We start from the raw sequence: 22,352 nt of genomic DNA, 5'->3' as shown, positions 1-22,352 counted from the left end.
GGATGGATGGATAGAAATGATGTACCCTTTAGATTGGGCGGTGGCTAGCGCCATCAAGCCGTATCATAGAGAAAGAAGAGAAAGAAGAAGACAAGAGCGGACACTCCGCGAAACCTGGCCTCAGGAAGTGCGTCACGACTACGTAACGAACTAGTGCTCCCACCACACGTCAGAGGGCGCAAGCGCAAAAAAAAAACACAGTTATAATCAATGCAACAGAATTGTTTTCACAAATTAATAATTACACGCCCAAATTTGGTATGTTCTTTATACATAAAAACGATTTATTCAACACACCTTACGCGATTATTTTTCTTCAGCCGTACTGTCATAAACACCATCTACCCAGCGACAAGCCCATGCATGACTGACAGCGAGAAGCTTTCGACGCTTTCGTCAACGTCGGCTGCGTCGGCGTTTTCAAGCGTGAGATAACAGGTGAGGCACGTTTTCAAGCGAAGCTTGTTGAATGACATGTTGTTGGTCTTGTTGGGTCATTTTTTCAGAAAACGGTTACGCCTGCGCGAAAAAGACACCATGCAACAAACATAGAAAGATGCACACACACACGTTGCGCTTCGTGTGTGCGAGTTTGTTTCTTACGTGGCGTGTCATTCACGCAGTTGTAACCTTTTTCTGAAGCTTGTAAGGACTGGGAGGTTCGCTAAAAAGAAAGTTTGTGGCTCTATGCGGCGGTTAGACGGGAACATTGTGCAACGTATGCAGTATAGAAAAGGCGGCACGGCGTCAAGCCGAGGCGACGCGTGCTGCGTCTGCCACGGACGCGAGCGTCTGTGCGCTGAGCATAGCTGGGCAGCTAGGTCGTAGGCTCGGTGCAAAATATTGAGAAGCGTTTGTTGGGCCTCGCATGCTTCACGACGCATTTCCCGAAGGCTCGGAACACGAATAATTCTTGGTGTGCCGGAGGCAAATCTGGACTAGCCAAGTGGCCATCATCTTCGTTTCTTCGCTAGCCTTGTGCCACTAGTGCAAGCTGCCCACAAATTTTTTTGACGTTTCCAATATAATTTTACCGCACAAATTTCAACTACGATTTTTCTTCCCAATGTACTGCTGATACTGCGTACGCACGAAGGTGTTCTAATGTTCCCAGGCCGCGATACCATTGCATTACAAGGGATAGCGGCCTGGAAACTTCTGAAGATCTTTGTTCGTGGTCTTGACGTATATCTTTGTAAGTCAGAGTTTTATGGGTCAGAGATGTATCACTGGTTTTGTATTGTGCATCGATTAGCTAATCATTCAAAGGGGTTTGCTGGTACACTTATGACGTGCACATATCTTTTTTGTAATTTGACAGCGAAGCATCCACTTACTAACATTTTCAGACCGCGCTGACGCCATGCCGTCCGGCGGTCCAAGCTACGGCAGCTACTGCTGTGTATCGTGGTGCTTCAACAATGGCAGAACCCACAAGAAGCCTGGGACGAGTTTCTTCCGCGTACCACGGGACGGCAGGTGTGTTAAAGCTTTTGTATGGTTTGCATGTCTGTAGGCTTACTGTTCGTACTTGCTAAGTGAGGGTAACAATAAAAAATCACTATTCAAGCACTTCCCCTTTCAGCTGATAGTTCATTGCCAATGCAGGATGAAAGCATGGATGCAGTATGCTGGACGCGATGATCTCCTGAGTAAGCCGGCCAGCCTATTGTACGCAACGTACAGGGTTTGTAGCGACCATTTTACTGCTCAAAGTTTCATGGACCCTGGGCACACAAGGCTTACAAGAATGGCTGTTCCCAGTGTGCAACCAGCTGCACCATGTAAGTGATTGACTGAAACTCAAATATGTGCAATAGCAGCCACTTGTATTGAATCAGTGGCGACAGTTAACCGTGAAGATCTCTGTAGCCGATAGAGAAACCTCACTACAGAAGTAACACTTGGAAAGTCTTAAGTTCTGTGAATTGTGGGCTATTACCTTCCTAACAGCAGCTTTACATTTCTGTCATTTTTTGATGCTCTGGACCTGCGCAACTTGTTTTGAAAGACTTTAAAGGGCTATTTCACGTTATCTTCAAGCCTGAGTGCACATGTACGTATACCTTTCATCAGTGAAAGCTGCCACTGTTGATAATTCCAAAAATCACAAATTACTTGTTTCCTAGTTGGTGCCGTCTCTTTTCTTCCACGTTCGACCAATTTATGCGTTTGAAAGAGCTGTTTAAGCTTCCCCATGCTACAAGCTTTGTAACTTGTACCAACTGCACATATATGCAGGTTCTCTGAGCGTCGCTTCAAGTAGTGACTGTGACATGGCTGCAGAAGCTGCACTGCAAGGTGCGGATGAGCTTCAGTTTGTGTTATTATAAGCCTCTTACTGACACATTGTCGTAATTTCATCTCTTCAGGACCTGCGGTAGAGGCTTCACAAAGCGGCTCCCACACATTGAGGTGCCCCGATGAACAGGGTGCGTTCAGTGTCGCGATTTCTTTTTTTTTTTACCCAAATTGACTGTTGACCAAACCTCTGCAGGTGGCAGCTCCCTTGTAGCTGGTGAAAGAATTTCTGATGATTTCGTCTTGCCGGAGAAAACCTTAACCAGTCGTTCAGCTGTCACAAAAGGAACTTGTGTGGCCGGTAAGTTGTATGTTCACTTCAACACCAGAGTGGATTGATATAGAGACTTCCGCAGGCCGCTCGCAAGATTGTTCCGACAGCATTGTCCGAGGCACTGAACAAGCTTCACAAGACCCTCCAGAAGACGTCTCCGCCAACAGCTCCACGCCTGAGTGCCTTAGAGAAAATGGTGACTATGCTTTTATTGCAGCAGTTTTTAATGTGCTATTTTATGTTTAGGACATTCTGAGGAAACTATCCTCAAAAGGACACTACGTGTGCACTTACAAAATGTAAGGGTGGGCTCTCAGTGATTTTCATTTTTTTTGTGCATTGTCAACATTGTGAATGGTTTGTTTTTAGGTAGTGGAATCGAAAACTTTGTACCACAGAAAGTTGTGCACCTTGGGTCTGAAAGAGCGAGGAAAGTGCTCGTATGGGATTAGTTGTTCTTCGCTTTTACATCAATTTTTTTGTTTATTGCAGTGCGTTCCTGTGTGCCAGCGACAATGTCTCCATCAATGAAGTACAAGCAAACCATTAAACATCTGCAAGCCAAAGTAGCAGCACAGCGGAAAACTATCAAAAGACTGCAGAGACAGCCTCACCAAGCACCGTCATCGACTACGAAGGCCCTTGAAGTTATCCGACCGCACGTCACCGAGGAGGTTTTTAAACTTCTTTCTGCACATGTTCGCTTGAGGCCCAAATGCAAGGGCAAGCGGTTTCCCGTGTGGTTCAAGAAATTCGCTCTTCACTTAAACTTCCGAGGTCCGCGAGCATACCGATTTCTGGCTCCGTATTTTTCTTTGCCCTCCCGGCGTTCATTAAGGAGGTGGCTAGCTAATGTAAAGATGACTCCAGGCATAATTCCAGGAATCCTTTCTTCCATTGCAACAAATACTCAAGCTTGGAATGAACGGGACCGAGTGTGCGCTTTAGTTTTCGACGAAATAGCACTCAAAAAGAATTTGTACTATGATGCTTCAAGAGACGTTGTCCAGGGTTTTACAGATGATGGCACTCATCGCACTTCAACCATCGCTGATCGAGCACTGGTTTTTCTTCTTGTTGGTGTTTCGAGAAAGTGGGTTCAACCGGTTGCTTTTACTATAGGGCACACATCAACACCATCATCTGTTATGCATAACTTGCTGGTGTCACTCATTTTGGAGCTTAGGAGCATTAATATTGCAGTGAAAGCAGTCATTTGTGACCAGGGCAGTTCAAATGTAAGTCTCGCTAACCAACTAAAAGTGACTGTAGCAAAGCCTTTTTTTGAAGTTAATGGTGAGCGGGTATATTACATTTTTGATGTTCCGCATTTAATTAAAACAACGCGCAATAATGTCCAAGCACACAAGTTATACATTGGGGATGACATCGTTAACTGGTCGCACATTGTAAGCCTTTACCAATCCTCACATGAGTTGCGGTTGCGATTGGCTCCAAAGTTGACTGAACGGCACGTTCATCAGAAACCTTTTTCTAATATGAAGGTCAGCAGAGCAACTCAGGTCTTCAGTGCATCAGTTTCGATTGCTATCACGGCAATGGTGTATGCGAAGGTGCTGCCTGCCTCGGCCATCACTACAGCTCAATTTTGTGATCGTATGGACAGGATTTTCGATGCCTTGAACAGCTCGAGTAAAAAAAGAACTTCGCAAAAGCTGCGGCATGCAATCATGAAAAATGATTCAGAGCTGATTGACTTCCTCCGAGGCCAGCTTCCCTGGATTGCATCATGGCAGTTTGTTGGCAGACGTCAACCACAAACCATCGTAGGTTGGCAAATTACAATTCAGGCAATTTGTCAACTATGGGACGACCTCTCCAAAAATTACAATTTTGAATACCTGTTAACACGCAGGCTTCAACAGGATCCTCTGGAGAACATATTTGGCCACATTAGGCAAAAACAGGGTTGCAACACCAACCCCAATGTAGCACAATTTATTTGTGGCCTGAAGCACATCTGCATAAGAAAACTCTTCAAGCTGTCAGAATACGGAAATGTCGAGGATGATGAATGTGACCTCCTCCAGGAACAGCTGTCGCCATTCTCCCTCACCAGTGCGTCTCTTGTGGATAATGAGGAGTGTGCACAGCCACAGCCTGACGACTTTCCCGCTCTAGACGATCTCTCTGAACTTGCGACAAACATTCACTCCCATATTATCGATGACTCCGCTGCATATTATGTAGCTGGTTTTCTCATCAAACACTTCCTTCGGAATGCATGTGACGGTTGCAGTTGCCCACAGTTACTGAAAGACGACAGTGAGACGCTTAAGGGTACCCACCAGTATTTCACAATGCTCAAAGCATACCACGTCCCCAGCAAACTTTTTGGGAATCTCACTGTGCCATCAGAAGCAGCTTTTGCATACGTACAACAACTTGAATCTCGCTTTCTTGCCATAATTGAGGCCACTGCACATCACCTGAAAGTGTGCGATGTTTTGTATCACCATCTGTCAAGTGTTGGCGATTTTCATTTCTGCTCTGCTGGGTGTCGCGCTAAGTTTCTGAAAATGTTTTGCCGGGTTCGTTTATGTTGGCATGTGCGTTTTGTGAACCGAAACTTAGACAGGGTTAGGTTCCAGTCTTCAATCTCGGGCATGCAGCTTGACAAGTTCAAAGGTTAGCAATTAGCGGCGGGTTTACACTAAAGTATTGGAGTTGAGCCGAATCCTGCAATAGCTTTGTTATGTTATTACTTCGTTACAGCAGACTTCATTATGGTCTTATATGCTTATATTCAGTTCAACTGGACTAACCACTCCTTCGTTGCATTCATTGTTTTGGTTACCCGCTATGAGGAGTACAAACACTGTGTATTCGCTCGAAGTGATTTGCATAACCTTAAAAAGAATGTTGGGCATCCTGTCTGTATTTTTTGTAGCAAATACGGGCGAACTGTACACTTTACTGTGGGTCGCTTGGTCACTGTGTATGCTTTATCTCTCCAGCTCAAGTAATATATCGATAACAAAACCGCTTGTTGAAATGTCTTCGAGCGGGTAAGGAACACAGTATGAAGTGGGCACGGTTCATGTTATCACGCTTTTCGTATTTTAGCTTCTCATCAACCTCCTCATCTTGCCCATCAAAATTTTCAAAAGAATACCCAAACTTGTAGTGTTTGATGGGGCTGCGGACGCTGCCATTTTATTTTTATATAGCTTGTGAGTGATAACGTACGATGTAGAGCCTTTGTGAAAAATAATGAGCCAAAGTGGTTTCCTTCTGCTATTTATTAGCCCTGTAATACCGCTCTCGTAGCACCAATTAAAGTCCACAATTCTGGATAAAGTGATAACTACAATCTATTTTAGCTCGCAAGCGTCACAGCAACACCCAAACGCAAATCACTTGGGATCTTAAGTTTTTGATGAAGGCGACGCATAACAAAAGCCACAAGACCTGCCAGTGTTGTAGCATAAAGTTTGTCTTTCACGTAGTGAGCAAGCTGCAAAGCCCTACCTTTCTGAGGACAAGCAGGCATCAAGTCTGCTTTTTTTCATTTTGGACTAGCTGTTCTTAAGCACAGCCAGCACACTGCACCTTTGCCTTTCTGTTATATTGTGTCGTGTGGTTTCTGTGCGCTCTTTTTTTCTATGCATTATTTCAGTTAAGCCCAGGCGTGATTCGCGACTTCATTGCTGTGTATATGTCACTTCTTCCTTCTTCATCAGCATTGTGCGCTATGTTTTTGCCATAGATCCTTAGTTACCCACTGGCCCGGTGTGTCATACTTCACCAGTTTCTCGGCTTCTGCCAACTCTAGCGATGTGTGCGTTGTCTGTGTTCTCTATGTATTTGTTACAATATTTGTTACAATTTATTTGTAAGGCGAGATGCATTTGTTGTCTACCTTTGTCATATTGTGCTTTTTATATTCTCATACTCTACCTTGCCTTTGAATAAAACATTGCGGATGCTCTGTTTCTTTGACTGATATATACATTGATCACTTGTTCCAAAAGAAAAACACAAGCGCGATGAATAAAACGATAGTGAATTATCATTACCTGCATCTCTTTTTTTTATAACTTAATCAAAATAAAAATTACGTCACGACCGATTCGCACGAACCACTGAACAAAACAAAACAGGGAATCGCTAAATCAAAACGACCTACAAAAACTATCCATTTGGGCGATGAATAGTGGTCTGAAATTATGAACTTACGACATAGCCAAACGTCGGTTATGCAAAGTAATTCAAAAGTTGCGCCAGTGAAACCGAAACCGGAAGCGCAAGCCACTTGCTCTCATCAACCACTAGGTGTGCTAGAGTCGATTGGGCCGCTGGGGTCTACGGGAGTGTCCACTCTTCACCTTTTTTATTTCTCTATGGCCGTATTACTTAATGAACACAAAACTATATTTTTTTTTTCCTTAAAAAGTGAGTTTGAGGATTCGTACTTTGCAGTGAAGAGTTTAATTTTCACTCGTGCCTTGACTTTAGCCACCAATCAGGTAACCTCCTTCTAGTTAAGTCTACTTGCTTAAAGTCTATTTTGCCCTCCCGGTCCCTAAACCCCAGTGCTTTGAAAAACTCTGCGCCATCATCCTGAACTATAGGGTGAAGCCCTTTACAGAACAATATCAAGTGTTCGGCAGTTTCTTCTTCCTCTCCACACGCACTGCATACTGTGTCTACCCCTTCGTATTTGGCCCGATATGCCTTGGTTCGCAGTACTCTCGTCCTCGCCTCAAACAGTAGAGAACTACCCCGAGTATTATCATAGATCCTTTCCTTGGCAATTTCCTACTTAAAAGTTCGATAGATCTCTAGCGGACTTCTTAATTATGCCCATTTTCCACATGTCAGTCTCCGTTTCCTTCACTTTCTTCTTAACCAATAGTTTTTTTTTTTTTTTTTTTGGTTTGGCCACCTGCTGTTTTCTAAGTATTTACCAGCCAACTCCATGGTTCGCTTCCTCCATTTTGTATCGTCATTCTTCATGTACAAGTAGCTGAAAACCTTCCTAGTCCAACGTTCCTCCTTCATTTCTCTCAATCGCTTCTCAAATTTTATCTTGCTGCTAGCTACCCTGCCCTCACATGGTGTCCATCCCATATAACCTTGTACTCCCTGATTTGGTGTATACCCGTGAGCTCCTAAGGCAAGTCTACCTATTCTTCGTTGCTTAATTTCTAATCTTGCTTGAACTTCTGATCTCATGCACAAGACCGCATTGCCGAACGTAAGACCAGGAACGATGACCCCTTTCCATATTCCTCTCACAACATCATACCTATTGTAATTCCACAGTGCCCTGTTTTTCATTACCGCTGCATTCCTGTTACCTTTAGTCATCATGTACATATCGTGTTCCCTTAGGTACTCGGCCCCATTGTTTATCCATACGCCCAGATATTTGTATTTATCTGTTATCTCTAGCGTGACCTCCTGTATTATAAGCTTACTACCTTCATTGTCATTAAAAATCATGACGGCTGATTTTTCCTTACTGAATCTAAAATCTAACCTATCTCCCTCATTAACACAGATGTCCATCAATCTCTGCAAATCTTCCTTGTTGCTGGCCATTAGCTTTATATTATCTACGTACATTAATGCTGATAGTGCCTGATCAATAAGTTTTCCTTGTTTGACTAAAGAGAGGTTGAAGCCCAGCCTACTTCCCTTAAATTTTGCCTCTAATCCTTGTAGGTACATCATGAATAATAAGGGTGACAGGGGGCACCCCTGCCTAAGCCCCCGTTTTACCTCTGCAGGCTTGGATACCTGTTTTTCCCACTTTATAACTACCTTGTTACCTTTATAAATACCCTTTAAAAGATTAGTGACTACATGTTCCGCGCCTAGTGTGTCCAGTATTCCCCATAATTCCTCTTGAACCACGCTATCGTACGCTCCCTTGATATCCAAAAATGCTAGCCACAGGGGCCTGTGTTCCTTTTCTGCTATTTCGATGCACTGCGTCAGTGAGAACAGATTGTCTTCCAACCTCCTGTGTTTCCGAAACCCATTCTGCAGTTCCCCCAGCACCCCCTCATCTTCTATCCATGCCTGCAGTCTATCCTTTATAATCTGCATCGCCAGCCTGTAGACCACTGATGTCACTGTTATAGGACGGTAGTTGTTTATGTCAGCTTTGTCTCCCTTTTCTTTATAGATCATGCTCATCCTGCTAAGTTTCCATCCATCGGAGACTTCACCATCGATTATTGTTCTGCTCACTGCCTCTCTCAAAGTCTGTTTAGACTTCGGACCCAATGTTTTTATCAGCATAATTGGAATGCCATCTGGGCCTGTTGATGTACTACTTGGAACCCTCTTCTCAGCCCTTTCCCCCTTTATTTGTGAAAATGGAGCCATTGCTACACTTGATCCATCCTTGTCTATTGTGGTGCATAAGGCACTTCTTTGTTGAAATTTTTCTGTCACCCTTGTTCTTATATATTCAATAGCTTCGTCCCCTTCTAGCTTAGCACCTTGAGCTGTAGTTATAAACCTCTGCTCTAGGCTCGTTTCATTACTCAGGGAGTTTAGATGATTCCAAAACTTCGCAGCTGTCTTTCTGTTTTTTTTATGTACTTCTGCCAGCCACTGAGCACCCTTTCTTCTAATCATTTCATTGATCAGGAGGGATGCTTCCCTTCTAGAACTTAGAAAGATGTCCCATTTTGTTTCAACATCATCTGTCGGTTCACCCCACTGCTTAGCATGTCTGTGTTCCCTAGATGCTTCCTGACATTTTGCTGTGGCTCTATTAACTTCCTCATCCCACCAACTCTTGGGCTTGTGTCTTTTTATGGAGTGACTTGTCACGTGCCTTAGCAAGCTCTATCTCAAAGAGTCTAATTAGATTCGTGTATGTCCACACTGTCTTATTATCCTCCGTGATTACTTTCTCAATTTGTTTAGTGGCTATTTCAATTTGCCTTCCTGAATAAAAATTTTCCTGTAGTTGCTCATCTTGTCTCCTTCACACTTTCACTGCTCTTCCAAAACTTAGCTTGATACGTTTGTGATCACTACCCAGACTTCTGGAGTCACCTTCATCTATGTGCATTCCCCTGAGCTTATCATACATCCTATGTGACATCAGTGCATAATCTATCGTCGACTGCAGCCTTCCTACCTCCCATGTTATTTGCCCTTCACACTTCTCGGTACTGTTGCAAACGATCAAATCAAGCCTTTCACACATATCCATGATTACTTTGCCTGTCGGGTCGGCATACAAATCTATATCTTCTATGTGCGCATTCATGTCTCCTAGTATAATTATCTCGCACTCTCTTCCTAACTCCTGAATGTCCTTTGATATACACTCTACTATTGCCTGGTTTTCCTCTCTGGCCTTTGCTCCCGTCCACAAGTATACGAAACCAAGGAGTGTCATTTGACCTGCCACTTTCGCTTTTAGCCATAAATGTTCCTTGCACTCCTGCTTGACCCTTTGCCAGTCTGTACTTTTAGGAATGAATGCCCCAATACCACCCCCCTTTCTGCTGCCTTCTGTTCTATTACAATATTCCCATGCGTAGTCCGGATTGCAAGGAGGTTGCTCCATGTCCCGAAGATGCGTATTCACAACCCCATAGACCATCAGTTCCTCCTGCCTCAACTGCTCTTCTATCTCTCCCCACTTTGACCTATTCCTGCCACCCTGCATGTTTATATAGCCTATGTCTGACTTAGCTCGGCCCTTGTGCCTACGTCAATTTCTTCTCCCACGGACTCCGTGTGGCTCGAATGTTTGTCCCCCTTTAGAACCGTCTTCGGCTACACTGTTGGCCACAGAGCTCTGGGCCCCCCTAAAAATCGTGTGGCTTGACGACCCATCCCATTACCAACCCTCTTTCCCGTCGCACCACTGTAGTGAATGCCATCCTGTGCAAAGGGGCGAGCGCCGGGCTCGTACATGTCATGGTTCACTTCCATTACACTGTATCCGAGTTTCCGGCTAATACCCTTGATCACACATTTGGCCTCCACTACCCTCCTTTCAATCCCACGAGACTGCCCCCAGACTGTAGCTTGACTGAAGTGCCGCCACGTTTGTACGATTGTATGAAACACTACGGTGCCATTGTTGTGAAGCACAGATGCAAGGGATAATCTGAAGGTCTCACATGTTTCTATGGAGGAAGGCCAACGCAGATTGAATTGTTATGTCACGTACCCTTAACTTACTGGTTCACCTGAAAAAAAAGTGCACGGCGATTACCTTACCGAGTTGCACAGCTTCTTTCTTGCATTCAGCTCAGTAGGCTTGAAGCACGGAACTGGAAGTTTGTTCGAAAAGCTTAATAGCAACGCTTGCACTCAATAAAACTTTGTTCCATTTCCTGTACACCCGCCTGGGCAATATACCGACGTATGAGCATGCATTCAATTTACATCTCTCTCCGATAAAGGTTGGACATTTAAATCTGCAGCGCACGTGTCGTTGCGGTTTTTCATGGCAGAAGGGACGGCATCCTCGCGAAGGCGAAGTGCCACTGGCGCCGCCCGAATGAAGTGCTCAGTAGGGAAGTGATTTGAGCCCTGTGGAAGTGCTGACACCCCCCCCCCCCCCCCCGTAAAGTTGTCTGCGCCGCGTGGCGCACGTGTCTCGCCCCAAGGCTTTATTTCGGTGGTGACCACCGCCGGGCGATGGCGTTGTGTTCGCTTTGAGTACCACTTTTGGTAGAGTGGTAGCGCCGGCAGTGGACCCTGGCGGAAGGCAGGCCTTGGTGGTGGGCGAGAGTTGAGCGAGCCTCTTCTGCAAGTGGCGGCTGCCACGAACGGTTGTCTGTAGCGTGGGTCCCCGGTGCTCGGCACCGCGGGCTTCGCGCCGGGGTCCCACGTGGAAAGTCATTGGCGACGCTGCCTTGGGTATGTGTTGAGTGTGTTAGTGTGTGTTTATCATGTTATTGTGTGTCACTGCGTTATGTTGTTTGTATGATACCGTGTTAATGAAATTGATGTATCATTCGGGGGACGATATCGTGGTCTAAATTAGTTAATAAATGTATGTATGTTGTGTGCTTTGTACTGACCGCGTCTGCTGTGTCCGTTCACTCCAAGAGCGTGGCGTGGCGAGGCGCTCGTTCGCCTCGCCGAGACCCCACACTGGCTGCCCAACGTGGAGCTCTTGGAGTATCAGACGACAGTTTTTGCGGTTCAATACAGGGATTTTGTTAGAGCCGGAGTAGAGTAGGCCTAGGGGGGACTTCTTTGCTAGCGTCGGTGGTGTGCTTTGTTGAGAAGCGAGGAGATTGGTTTTGTAACGTGTTTGAATTTGTCGGCAGGTTGACTTTCTATTTATTTTTTTGCTCGCAAGTGTTGTTATTTTTTTGCTGTTGTTAGTTTTGAAAGACGTTGTTGAATTTGTACGAGAGCCATGCGGTCTGCATCCTGGGGTCAGCAAGGCCTAGAGCACGTGGTTTGTAGGCCAGGCCCGAAGCGAGTGAGTACGAAAGCCACGTGGGTGATCCGATTTTCTGTAAATAGCTTCTTCTATCTCTTTGGGCTCAGGGAGCCGGGCGTGGTTGCTGACTTGTATTGCGGCTCGACGCCGGGGCGTCGTGACATCGTCCGGGGCGGTGGACGCCGATCGGTCGATAAGCTGCTGTGTGCGGCGAGCAATAGGGCCACCTCACAGAGTGGACGTCTCCTCGCGGCTGCCTCTTCTGCGCCTAGGCTGGGTGCTGGGTGGATGCCGGTTGTTGCCGAGCGACTCATTAGGCCTAAGGCTCTGCGCAGCGGCCTGTCGCACGTGGCACAACTAGATGGATCGTGGCGTTGAGGTGTTGCGCTCTGCTTCCCTTTTTTTTTTTCTTGTGAGCTCGAGTTAGGAAAAGTGATTTTTGTTTTATTTTGATGAGCGTCTCGGCCGCCACCAATGTATTAGCTAGCAGTACTGACCAACGTACCACGTGAACGAAAAACTCGAAGCTCCCTCCTTCCCGAGGACCTGCTCGATTGTTTTCTTTCAAGTTTTTTTGTTGTTGTTATTGATGTATTCAGCGGGAGGGATGTCATCCACGGCCGGCTGTCCTGCACATCGTCAGCGTCGCTGGCCAGGAATGCGGTCATAAGGTCAGGCGATGGAGATGCCTGGGACCTGCGCAACAGCCTGCAGTCCGGCACCCTTGCGAGTGCTGGTCATAACTGGAAGACGTGTCGGCGCTAGCGACGGATCGTCGCGCCGACGGCAGCGTTGCTGTTGCGGGGCCGGTACTGAGGTGAAGTTTAGCCGGAGAGTGCAGCAGTGTCGACCAGCGGCGGTGTCGTGGTGCAAGGACATTATGGTCGTGCGATATCATTTTTTTCTTAAAGCTTGTGTAGCTAATTTTTGATTTCGGGATATCGTTTGATTTAAGGTTGGGAGAATGTGGGGGTGCTGACACCCCCCCCCCCCTTGTACAGTTGTCTGCGCCGCGTGGCGCACGTGTCTCGCCCCAAGGCCTTATTTCGGTGGTGACTACCGCCGGGCGATAGATGGCGTTGTGTTCGCTTTAAGTACCACTGTTGGTAGAGTGGTAGCGCCGGCAGTGGCGGAAGGCAGGCCTTGGTGGTGGGCGAGAGTTGAGCGAGCCTCTTCTGCGCGTGGCGGCTGCCGCGAACGGTTGTCTGTAGCGTGGGTCCCCGGTGCTCGGCACCGCGGGCTTCGCGCCGGGGTCTCACGTGGAAAGTCGGGCGTTGGCGACGCCGCCTTGGGTATGTGTTGGGTGTGTTAGTGTGTGTTTATCATGTTATTGTGTTTAGTGTGTCACTGCGTTATGTTGTTTGTATGGTAGCGTGTTAATGATATTGATGTATCATTCGGCGGATTGTATCGTCGTCTAAATTAGTTAATAAATGTATGTATGTTGTGTGCTTTCTACTGACCGCGTCTGCTGTGTCCGTTCACTCCAAGAGCGTGGCGTGGCGAGGCGCTCGTTCGCCTCACCGAGACCCCACAGCACACAAAAGACCATTTCGTTGGTTCCCGGTCTCGTTGGCTCGGTCTAATGGCCTCGATTCATAGCCTCATTCGACAGGGATCTTTAGGAAACCTGCACGGAAGCAATTATAAATGCACGCGAATTCGCTGACATTATTGACACAGACATTATTGACGCTGACAATATTTGATAGGGTCCCCTACAATTGTTTAGAACTAAAAATTCGCAATCTGAAGCTTGAAAACAGTACAACACAATGTATACTGGAATTTCTGACTAACCGATTCCAATCTGTAAAGCTAAGTAGCTACATCTCGAACCCCACTAGCGTTTTATCTGGTGTTCCCCAAGGCTCGGTTCTTGGTGCTCTTTTGTTCTTAATTTACATTAATGACATAGCATGTAACATAAGTTCGCAAATTCGGCTATTTGCAGACGACTGCGTTATTTACAAAGAAATAACTTGCCCTACCGATAATACCATTTTACAATCTGACCTCGATAGGCTGGCCGAGTGGTGCGACACGTGGCAGATGGAAATTAATATAGGGAAAACTAAGCACTTGAAATTTAGTTCTGCTCTAATCCCTTTGCATAAGTCATACACCATAAATGACATTCGAATTGATTCCGTACAATCCTTTAAATATCTTGGGGTATTCTCCACAGCCAATCTAAACTGGACCACTCACATTGAACATATCACTACTAAAGCAATAAAAAAACTTGGCATCCTCAAAAGGCGATTATACCTTGCCAACAAAGAAACCATACTGCATGCATAGTTTTCCTGATAAGACCATCGCTGGAGTATGCTTCAATAATATGGCACCCTCACACTGAAAATTTAACTTACCTGGTTGAATCAGTTCAAAACAAAGCTGCGCGCTTCATAACGTCGTCATACTCACCGTATGAAAGCGTAAGTTTCATACTGAAATCGTTTAATCTGCCCTCCCTTGCCACATGCCGTAAACTTGCAAGGCTATCTAATTTTCACTCACTCTTCCACAGCAACTCCCAGTTTGCGCGCAAGCATATCCTCCCGCCATCACACATTTCAGCCCGTGTTGATCACCCTAACAAAGTTAATCCCATCTTCCCGAGAACAAAAAAAAATACCAAAACTCGCCCTTAGCCCTGTCAATAACCAACTGGAATTCCTTGCCAGCTGATGTAGCCACTCTAACAGAATCATCATCCTTTCTGAAAGCGGTAACAATGTTCCTAGAAGTTCTAATCGAATAATGTAGTTATGCGGTGGTGTTGTTTATGTGAATTACTTGAATATTTTGTGTGTGTTATTCGCGCCTACACTTGTTACCTGGAGCCTATTGTCTTTTGATAACGTACCTTTTCTTCTGCAGAGTTTATATATATGTTTTTTTATTATCCTTATCACCACTATTGTGTGTACTCTTTTTTTAAAATTTTTTCCATTTAAGCTTTATATAATGATGCTTCTGATTATTTAATGTATTTTACACATGTTGAAAATCTTCCTAATCCCCCCCCCCCCCTATGTAATGCCCTCCCAGGTCCTTAGGGTATGTAAATAAAACATGGATAGTCATGCATAAATTGAAACACGGTGATATCACAACGCGGACGAACGGAACGAAAGAAGAAACTCCAGCGCTAGCTGTGCCGTGTCGTCAGCGTCGTGGTTAATTGCGCTGAGTTTTATTGCGTTCAAGAACTGTCACCAAGAGCCGTAGATAAAACCCAGGAACACTACGCTGACACATGCAGTATCGTGCATTATGTTCTGCGAGGATACTCTCGATCATATCGTACGTCAAGCATACAAGGAAATTCAATACAATCACCTGTGGAAGCTGACGCCTGGTTCCCGTTTTATGGAGGCATCACAGCTCCTTAGCCGATGCAATCAGGTGTATCGCTTTCCGGCTCGGTCAGCTGGCGATGCCCTGCGCTCTGGCCAGCGCGACGCGATATCACCTCCTAGCAACCAGATGAGCGTACCCACAAACATAGAATTTCCTAATATACACTAGAGGTGTAATAAAGGGAACCCTGGGAGCTGCAACGCACGGCGCTTCAGCGTGCATGGGAATGATGGGTAGGGCAGATCCAGTGAAAATAACGGAAACGCTATTAGGGAGTTTTAGCTTGTACGTACACTTCTTTACGTTACCGTGTTACCGGATACCGGATAGAATCTGCGCATGCGCGGGTCTTTACGGAACGTAAACCTTTACGTTTCCCTCCGGATCTGGTTTAAAAGTTTACGTTTCCTGCCATATAGACTTACGTTTACAACCTTATCTCGCAAATACGCCTTCGTTCATAGAAACTCGTGGTATGCGCATTGCGGGGACTCGAACCGTCGAGTTGCTATAAGCAGAAGTAGCTGAAGTGCGAGCGCCAATGGCCATTACATTGTTTCAGCCGGATTACCAAAGCTAGAATGGCCTAGGACATAAATGCCGTAAACGTGCGAATTCCAGATGGATGGATGGATGCTATGAGCGTCCCCTTTATAACGGGGTGGTGACAAGTATGCCACCAGGCTCGACAAAAAAAAAAACCTTTTTTTCTTTTTTTATGTTGGCCTAATGTCTCTACTTCGATAAATTCTATCTTAATGGAAAAAAAGGTAAATTTTCAGCTTAAGTTCTCTGCCATTTACGGCACACTGTCCATATTTTATTTTTACAATATTTATTTTTGTCCTTTCTCTCTAATTTTCTGCCACCAATACTCTAACCGTCTCTTACTTATTTCAATCGCGGGTGTGTTCAGCTTTCCATTGTTGTCCCTAAAACCCAAGGCTTCCTGTAGGCTCGTGCCCAAACGTACACCTGGGTGGATATCTCCACATTCAATCAGAACATGCTCCGCCGTTTCCTTATCTTTCCCGCAGCATGTGCATTGTTCTTCTTCTTTACTGAATCTTGCTTTATAACTACGCGTTCTAAGGCAACCCGATCTCGCTTCAAACAGTAAAGCGCTTCCCCTTGAATTATCGTAAAATGCCTCCCTCCTTATTTCATTTTTGCCCTTTCGGTAGTTACTCAAAGCCGGTTTTTTCTCCATAGCTGCCATCCAGTAAATCCTCTCCGCCTCCCTGACTTTTCCCTTAACGCTCTTTGTTGACATATGGCTCACAATACCAGCCGTATATTTACTAGTGAGTCTTCTAGTTCTTTTTCTCCACTGTGTGTCTACGCTCTTCCTATACAAATAACGGAACACCTTCTCTGCCCATCTACTCTCCTTCATATTTCTTAGCCTTTCTTCGAACCTTATTTTGCTCTGCGCTTCCCTCGCCTCAAAACCTGCCCACCCCATATCGCCCTTTACAGCCTCGTTTGTCGTCTTCCCGTGAGCACCCAACGCGAGGCGTCCCACAGTCCTTTGATTTACATCCATTCCCGCTTGCACCTCTGCCCTCATGCACACCACTGAGTTCCCAAAAGTAAGCCCTGGAACCATTACACCCTTCCACAGACCTCGAAGCACCTCATGCCTATTGTATCCCCACAACGCTCTGTGCTTCATTATTGCCGCATTCCTCTTTCCTTTTGCTGCCGAGGCTTTTTCCTGTACCTCCATGTATCTATCACTCTCACTTACCCATACTCCAAGGTACTTGTATTCACTTACCCTCGGTATTTCTTGGCCTTGTATGGACACCGTCTGATCACAGGGATCATTGAATACCATCAATCCACACTTCGTTACACTGAATCCTAGTCCAAGAGCTTCACCTTCCCTTCCGCATATATTCGCCAGCTGCTGTATATCATCTCGACTGTCCGCAAATAAGACGATATCGTCCGCATAAAATAAACCTGGAAGCTTCTGCTCAATCATCATGCCGCCCTGTTTGTGTGACAGATTAAAACCAATGTTGCTAACTTCTAGCGCTTTTTCCATACTCACCATGTACAGCATGAATAACAGCGGGGACAAAGGACATCCCTGTCTCAGACCCCTGCTAACCTCAACGTTCTTTTTGCTACGCATTCCTTCCCACTCTATGCAAACTGTATTTTCTCGGTATATCTCCCTCAAAAGCTGTATACAGTCGTCGCCCATGCCCATTCCTTTCAATATATCCCACAAAATTTCCTGATTAACGTTGTCGTATGCCCCAGTGATGTCTAGAAAAGCCACGTACAAGGGCCTATTCTCTATTTTAGATATTTCTATACACTGAGTGAGAACAAACAGGTTATCGTCTAACCGCCTGTCGACACGAAATCCGTTCTGAAGTTCTCCCAAAATATCGTTATGTTCGGCCCATGTTTCTATTTTCATTTTTACTGCTTGCATCGCCAACCTGTATAGTACCGATGTAATGGTTAGTGGTCTATACGAGCGAATCTTGTCCTTTTCTCCCTTGCCTTTATAGATTAAGTTCATTCTACTTTGTCGCCAACTGTCCGGTATTTGTCCGTCCTTTAAGCTTTTTTCTACTGCTTTTAGCAATGCTTATTTAGTGTTATGTCCTAGTTCGTTAATGAGGCTAACGGGAATCCCATCTAAACCCGCGGCAGTGCGCTTTGGAATTTTTCCTTCGGCCTTTTTCCAGTTGAAATTATCAAGTACTAGCTCTTCCTCTGTTGCTTTCTCCGCCACACTTTTACTCACCGGGGAGATCCCCTGGACGCTCTTTTGAAACGAATCGGCTGTTACCTTTTGGATGTAACCTAGCGCTTCGTACCCTTCCAATTGATTTCCTCCTTCATCTAGAATATGTTGTTGCGTTGTGACAGACTTCCTACCTAGCGCCTTTATGTGGCTCCAAAAAATCCTAGGCGCGGCCTCCTTTTTTTCGTGTATCTCTGTCATCCAGCGTTCACTTTCACCTTTAATTTTTGCCTCTACCAATTTCTGTCCAAGGGATTTTTTCTCTAAATATATTTCCCATATTTTTTTGACTTCGTCCTGCGGCCGCTTCTCCTTTTTTGCCTTTCTATGCTCCCGTGATGCTTCGCGTCGCTTCTCGATCGCCTCCCGGATTTCCTTGTTCCACCAACTTTTTGGCTTCCTTTTTCCTTTCCAGCAAACAGTTTTCTTCTCTTTCCCTATCTCCTTCGTCATTAGATGTAACAGCTCACTATACTCCCAGTCCTTGCCTGGTATTTCGCCTACTTCTTCCTCGACTCTTGCGGCTATATTTATTATTTGTTTGTCATTTAAATACGAGCTGCCAGACTTTGATTCCATGCTCATATTTTCAGTTTCGTATCCCATTTGTAATGTTATTCGTTTATGATCACTACCCAAGCTGTTAATGCCTTCCTCGTCTATCCTCATTTCTGTCAGTTTGTGGCAAGTTCCTTCAGTCATGAGACAATAATCAATACTTGATTGCTTGTTTCCGACTTCCCATGTGATCTGGCCGTCACATTTAGGCCCCGTGTTAACTATCTCCAAACTATGTTGCTCGCAAAGATCTAGTAATAACTTCCCATTGGTGTCTGAATATCCGTCAAGGTCATGTATGTGGGCATTCATGTCCCCTAGAAGGATGATTTCGGCCCCATTACCAAATTCCTTAATATCCGCACTCATGCAATCCACTATCTCCTGATTCTTTTCTCTGCAGTTATTCCCCGTCCACAAGTAGGCTACCCCTAGCCACGTTTCCTTTCCACCTACTGTGCCCAGAACCCAGAGGTGCTCTGAACACGTCTGTTTCACTCTAACCCATTTGGCTCCGCGGTGAATTAGCATTCCTACACCCCCACCTTTCCTTTCCGATATGGTCCTGTTACACCCTTCCCAAACATAATTTTTAATATGTGGTGGCTCTTCCAAGTCTCTAAGGTGTGTTTCTGTAACCGCATACACGCCTATCTGTTCTTTGTTTAACTGCTCCTCAATCTCTAACCATTTTGCCTTCTTTCTGCCACCCTGCATGTTTATGTAACTAATTGCAACACGCGCCTTTTTCCTTTTTCTTTTACCTTTTTTCTGGTTTTTCGCAATTCTACCTGTCAAAGCGTCCTCCTGGTTGTTTTCCCTGTTACGAGCTACCCCGGACTCCGAAGGGCCCGTGAGCCCCCCAAAAAAGCTACTGCGCGTCCTGCCAGTCGCCAGCCCACCTCGTGTCCAAGCCTCTTATCGAAATGAATCTTGTCTCTTTGGAATCCACCCCACCTGTGCACTTCCCTGTTTAAATCCACTACCTCGAAACCCTTCTCTCGACTAATTCGCCATATCTCTTTGTTTGCGTCGACAACCGCTCTTTGCAGGTTGACGTTGCGTACTGGTACTTCCGGTACTGTGCATACTACAATTTGCACCTGGGGGGACACGGTGCGCATGTCATCCACCCCTTTCGCCAAGGTCGTCGCTAGTCCTGACGATTCTTTTTTCAGGACGTCATTTAACCCTCCCGCAATTACAACGAGGTTACGATTGTTAGCTTTAGCTGCGAGTTGTTCACCCGCTTGACTCATTACTGTCCCCAGCGTTTGTCCTGGGAACGTCCCTATCGCAACTCTCTTGTCGCCTTTCACCCTTTCTTTGATTGCCGCTGCGCATCGGACTAAATTTGAGTCACCGGCGATGATGACCTGTTCAGACATTCCTTCTGAAACCTGCACCTGGCTGCTGACTAGGTGACTAGCGTGAGTCACGGCTGCTGGTTTGCTCCCTCCCTCCCTCAAAACTACTTCCCGGTAGCTGGGCCCTGTGGCCAATGTATCTGCCTTTGTCATGCCTGTTTCCCTCATCTCTCCCGCACGGGGGGTCGTCGCCATAATGCTTCCGCCGTCACCTGCGTCTTCGTTCCCTTTCACGACCTTCGATAGGCCCTTCTCGGCTGCCCGGAGCCTTTCCTCCATGGCTGACGTTTTCTCTCGCTCCTTCGCCAATGCATTCTCCAGCTCTGCGATTTTCTCCATGAGCCCACTCTGGACCGCCATCATATTTTTCATTTTCTCCTCGAACTCGCACTGTCTACACTTGGCGTCATCTTCTGCTTTCTCTTCCGCACTAATTTCCACCTTCCACCCTACCCCGCACTCTGAACACAGAGAAGCTGGATAGGTGGTGCCATCTAGCGGGGCGATAGTGAACCAGGTAATCATAAAATTGTTATTGCAGAAACATTGAGCATTGTACGTCTGATGCAAAAAACGCGCAACGCCGTTATTACAAATGAGTTACCTTTTTAATCATTTTCACCTCAAAAACATTACGCGTAAGAATGTGTTCATGAATGTGGTTGCACGAAGTGTCACAAGATGTCGACACCATCGTTGCATTAGCCTTGTATTTTTCACTCTTTCGCGCATATGAGGATGCTGTACGCAATAAAAGAACGTCTCGTGATTTCACCACAATGGTGATTTAATCATATGTAAGGTGAATGCAGTTTATATGCAGTGAGCATCACCATTTATGGTTTGCGAAAACGTAAAGGTATACGCGTTTACGTACGTACGTGAAAATTTACGTATGAGGAGCTAACACGTTGAAAGATATCCGTTCCGGTAAGACGGTAAACGCGAAACGGTATCCGGTAACACGTTAACGTAAAGAAGTATACGTACAAGCTAAAACTCCCTATTTTCACCCAATTTGGGTTGGATCCGTACAAAGCTATGGCGTTTGGAGAATGCTGGGTCAGGCAACCTGAAGTTCTGTGCAGAGTTACAGTGTACTAGAAGAGGACAGTGGGCTTACTCCGCCGCTCCTCTGACGCAGTTGGTGTCGCATAGGAGAGGTAGCGCCTCAGGCATCTTCAATGAAAGCTTCGCCTGCAAAAGGTGCTCGCCGCTGGCCGCTCGTACAAGTTGCGACGCGCGTTTCTTCTATATTTTTAATGAACTTGCTTGTATTGACTTTCCTTTGACTATACTGAGAGCGTATGTTGCTATCGGCTCACCATTATTTTCCTTTTTTTTGCGATAGATTTGCCGAAAGTCAGTCCAATGGCAGCCTATGCAGATATGCTTGCTCTTTTCTTGTGCGACGCAGTTAATGATTTTTTTTCTTGGAGACGGGGGAGATTGAGTTCTTTGCACATTTTGACAAACACTACATTTGTTCAAGCCACATCGTATTTTCCTCAATATAACACTTCGCCGAGCCCAAAAGGATGGTGTACCCCTCAAACTATACGGTTTCATGCAGTGACCAGCCGTGTGCTTCGATCTAGGTGCACGTTAAAGAATCCCAGATGATCGAAATTTCCAATGCCCTCCACTACGGCGTCTCTCATACACATGTAATGGTTTTGGGACGTTAAACCCCAAATATTATTATTATTACAGTGACCAGATATACGGTTACATCCTGCGTAGACCTAACCTAAAATGACTTTGTAGATAGATTGTGCCCTGCCTTCCACCAGACAATTAGAAAACAGTGCATGCTAGCTTCCTAGCTGAGCTTTAACATGCAGGCGTGCTGGCTGAGTTTGTGCCTTTGATATGATGAAATGAAATTGTAGCTGAACCATCTTTTGTCCTAATTTGGTTGTTGCACATGGCCCAGTAGTTTTCTCGGGGTTTTTAATAACTGTAATTACGCAGTTACACATCTGTTAGACCTATGTACAAGCTTCTGTTCCTGACATGAAGCTCTTATTTTCAAAACTTAAGCACAATATTCAACCACTGCTTTAAACACACTTTACTCACTTCATGTCCCAGTGAACCACCGATATCCTGGCAACGTAGAAATAAGATCCATACGTCTATGTCTATCGATAACATCTAATCAACATCCCCATAATGTACCATCTTTACAGTCTAGAAAGCCGACATATTATTAACGTCGCATGCACTTCTCCCTTAGACAAAAACTAGACGTTGCAAATGATGTCGCCTATACGTGCTCACAACATCAAATGCATCGCAGAACTTTCT

At 45.5% G+C, this 22,352-nt stretch overlaps 1 protein-coding gene across 2 annotated transcripts; it reads left to right on the top strand.

Moving 5' to 3' along the window:
* Positions 1-50: 50 nt before the first annotated feature.
* On the top strand, positions 51-6,614 carry LOC142784456 (uncharacterized). 2 transcript variants are annotated; one of them, XM_075882835.1, is made up of 8 exons: positions 163-438; positions 1,350-1,479; positions 1,609-1,784; positions 2,242-2,301; positions 2,373-2,432; positions 2,498-2,602; positions 2,658-2,771; positions 3,068-6,614. In XM_075882835.1, the coding sequence occupies exons 2-8, from the start codon at positions 1,364-1,366 to the stop codon at positions 5,227-5,229; spliced, it is 2,793 nt and encodes a 930-aa protein (XP_075738950.1). In that variant the 5' UTR covers positions 163-438; positions 1,350-1,363; the 3' UTR covers positions 5,230-6,614. The 2 variants fall into 2 exon arrangements, with proteins under 2 accessions (XP_075738951.1, XP_075738950.1); XM_075882836.1 differs by having other exon boundaries at positions 51-438; positions 2,498-2,771; positions 3,068-3,102.
* The last annotated feature ends 15,738 nt before the right edge of the window (positions 6,615-22,352 follow it).

This window comes from Rhipicephalus microplus, unplaced genomic scaffold, assembly GCF_043290135.1.
Source record: "Rhipicephalus microplus isolate Deutch F79 unplaced genomic scaffold, USDA_Rmic scaffold_14, whole genome shotgun sequence".
In the NCBI taxonomy this organism is placed as follows: domain Eukaryota; kingdom Metazoa; phylum Arthropoda; class Arachnida; order Ixodida; family Ixodidae; genus Rhipicephalus; species Rhipicephalus microplus.
The sequence above is the reverse complement of the archived record's forward strand: the minus strand, read 5'-3'. Positions and strand labels throughout refer to the sequence as shown.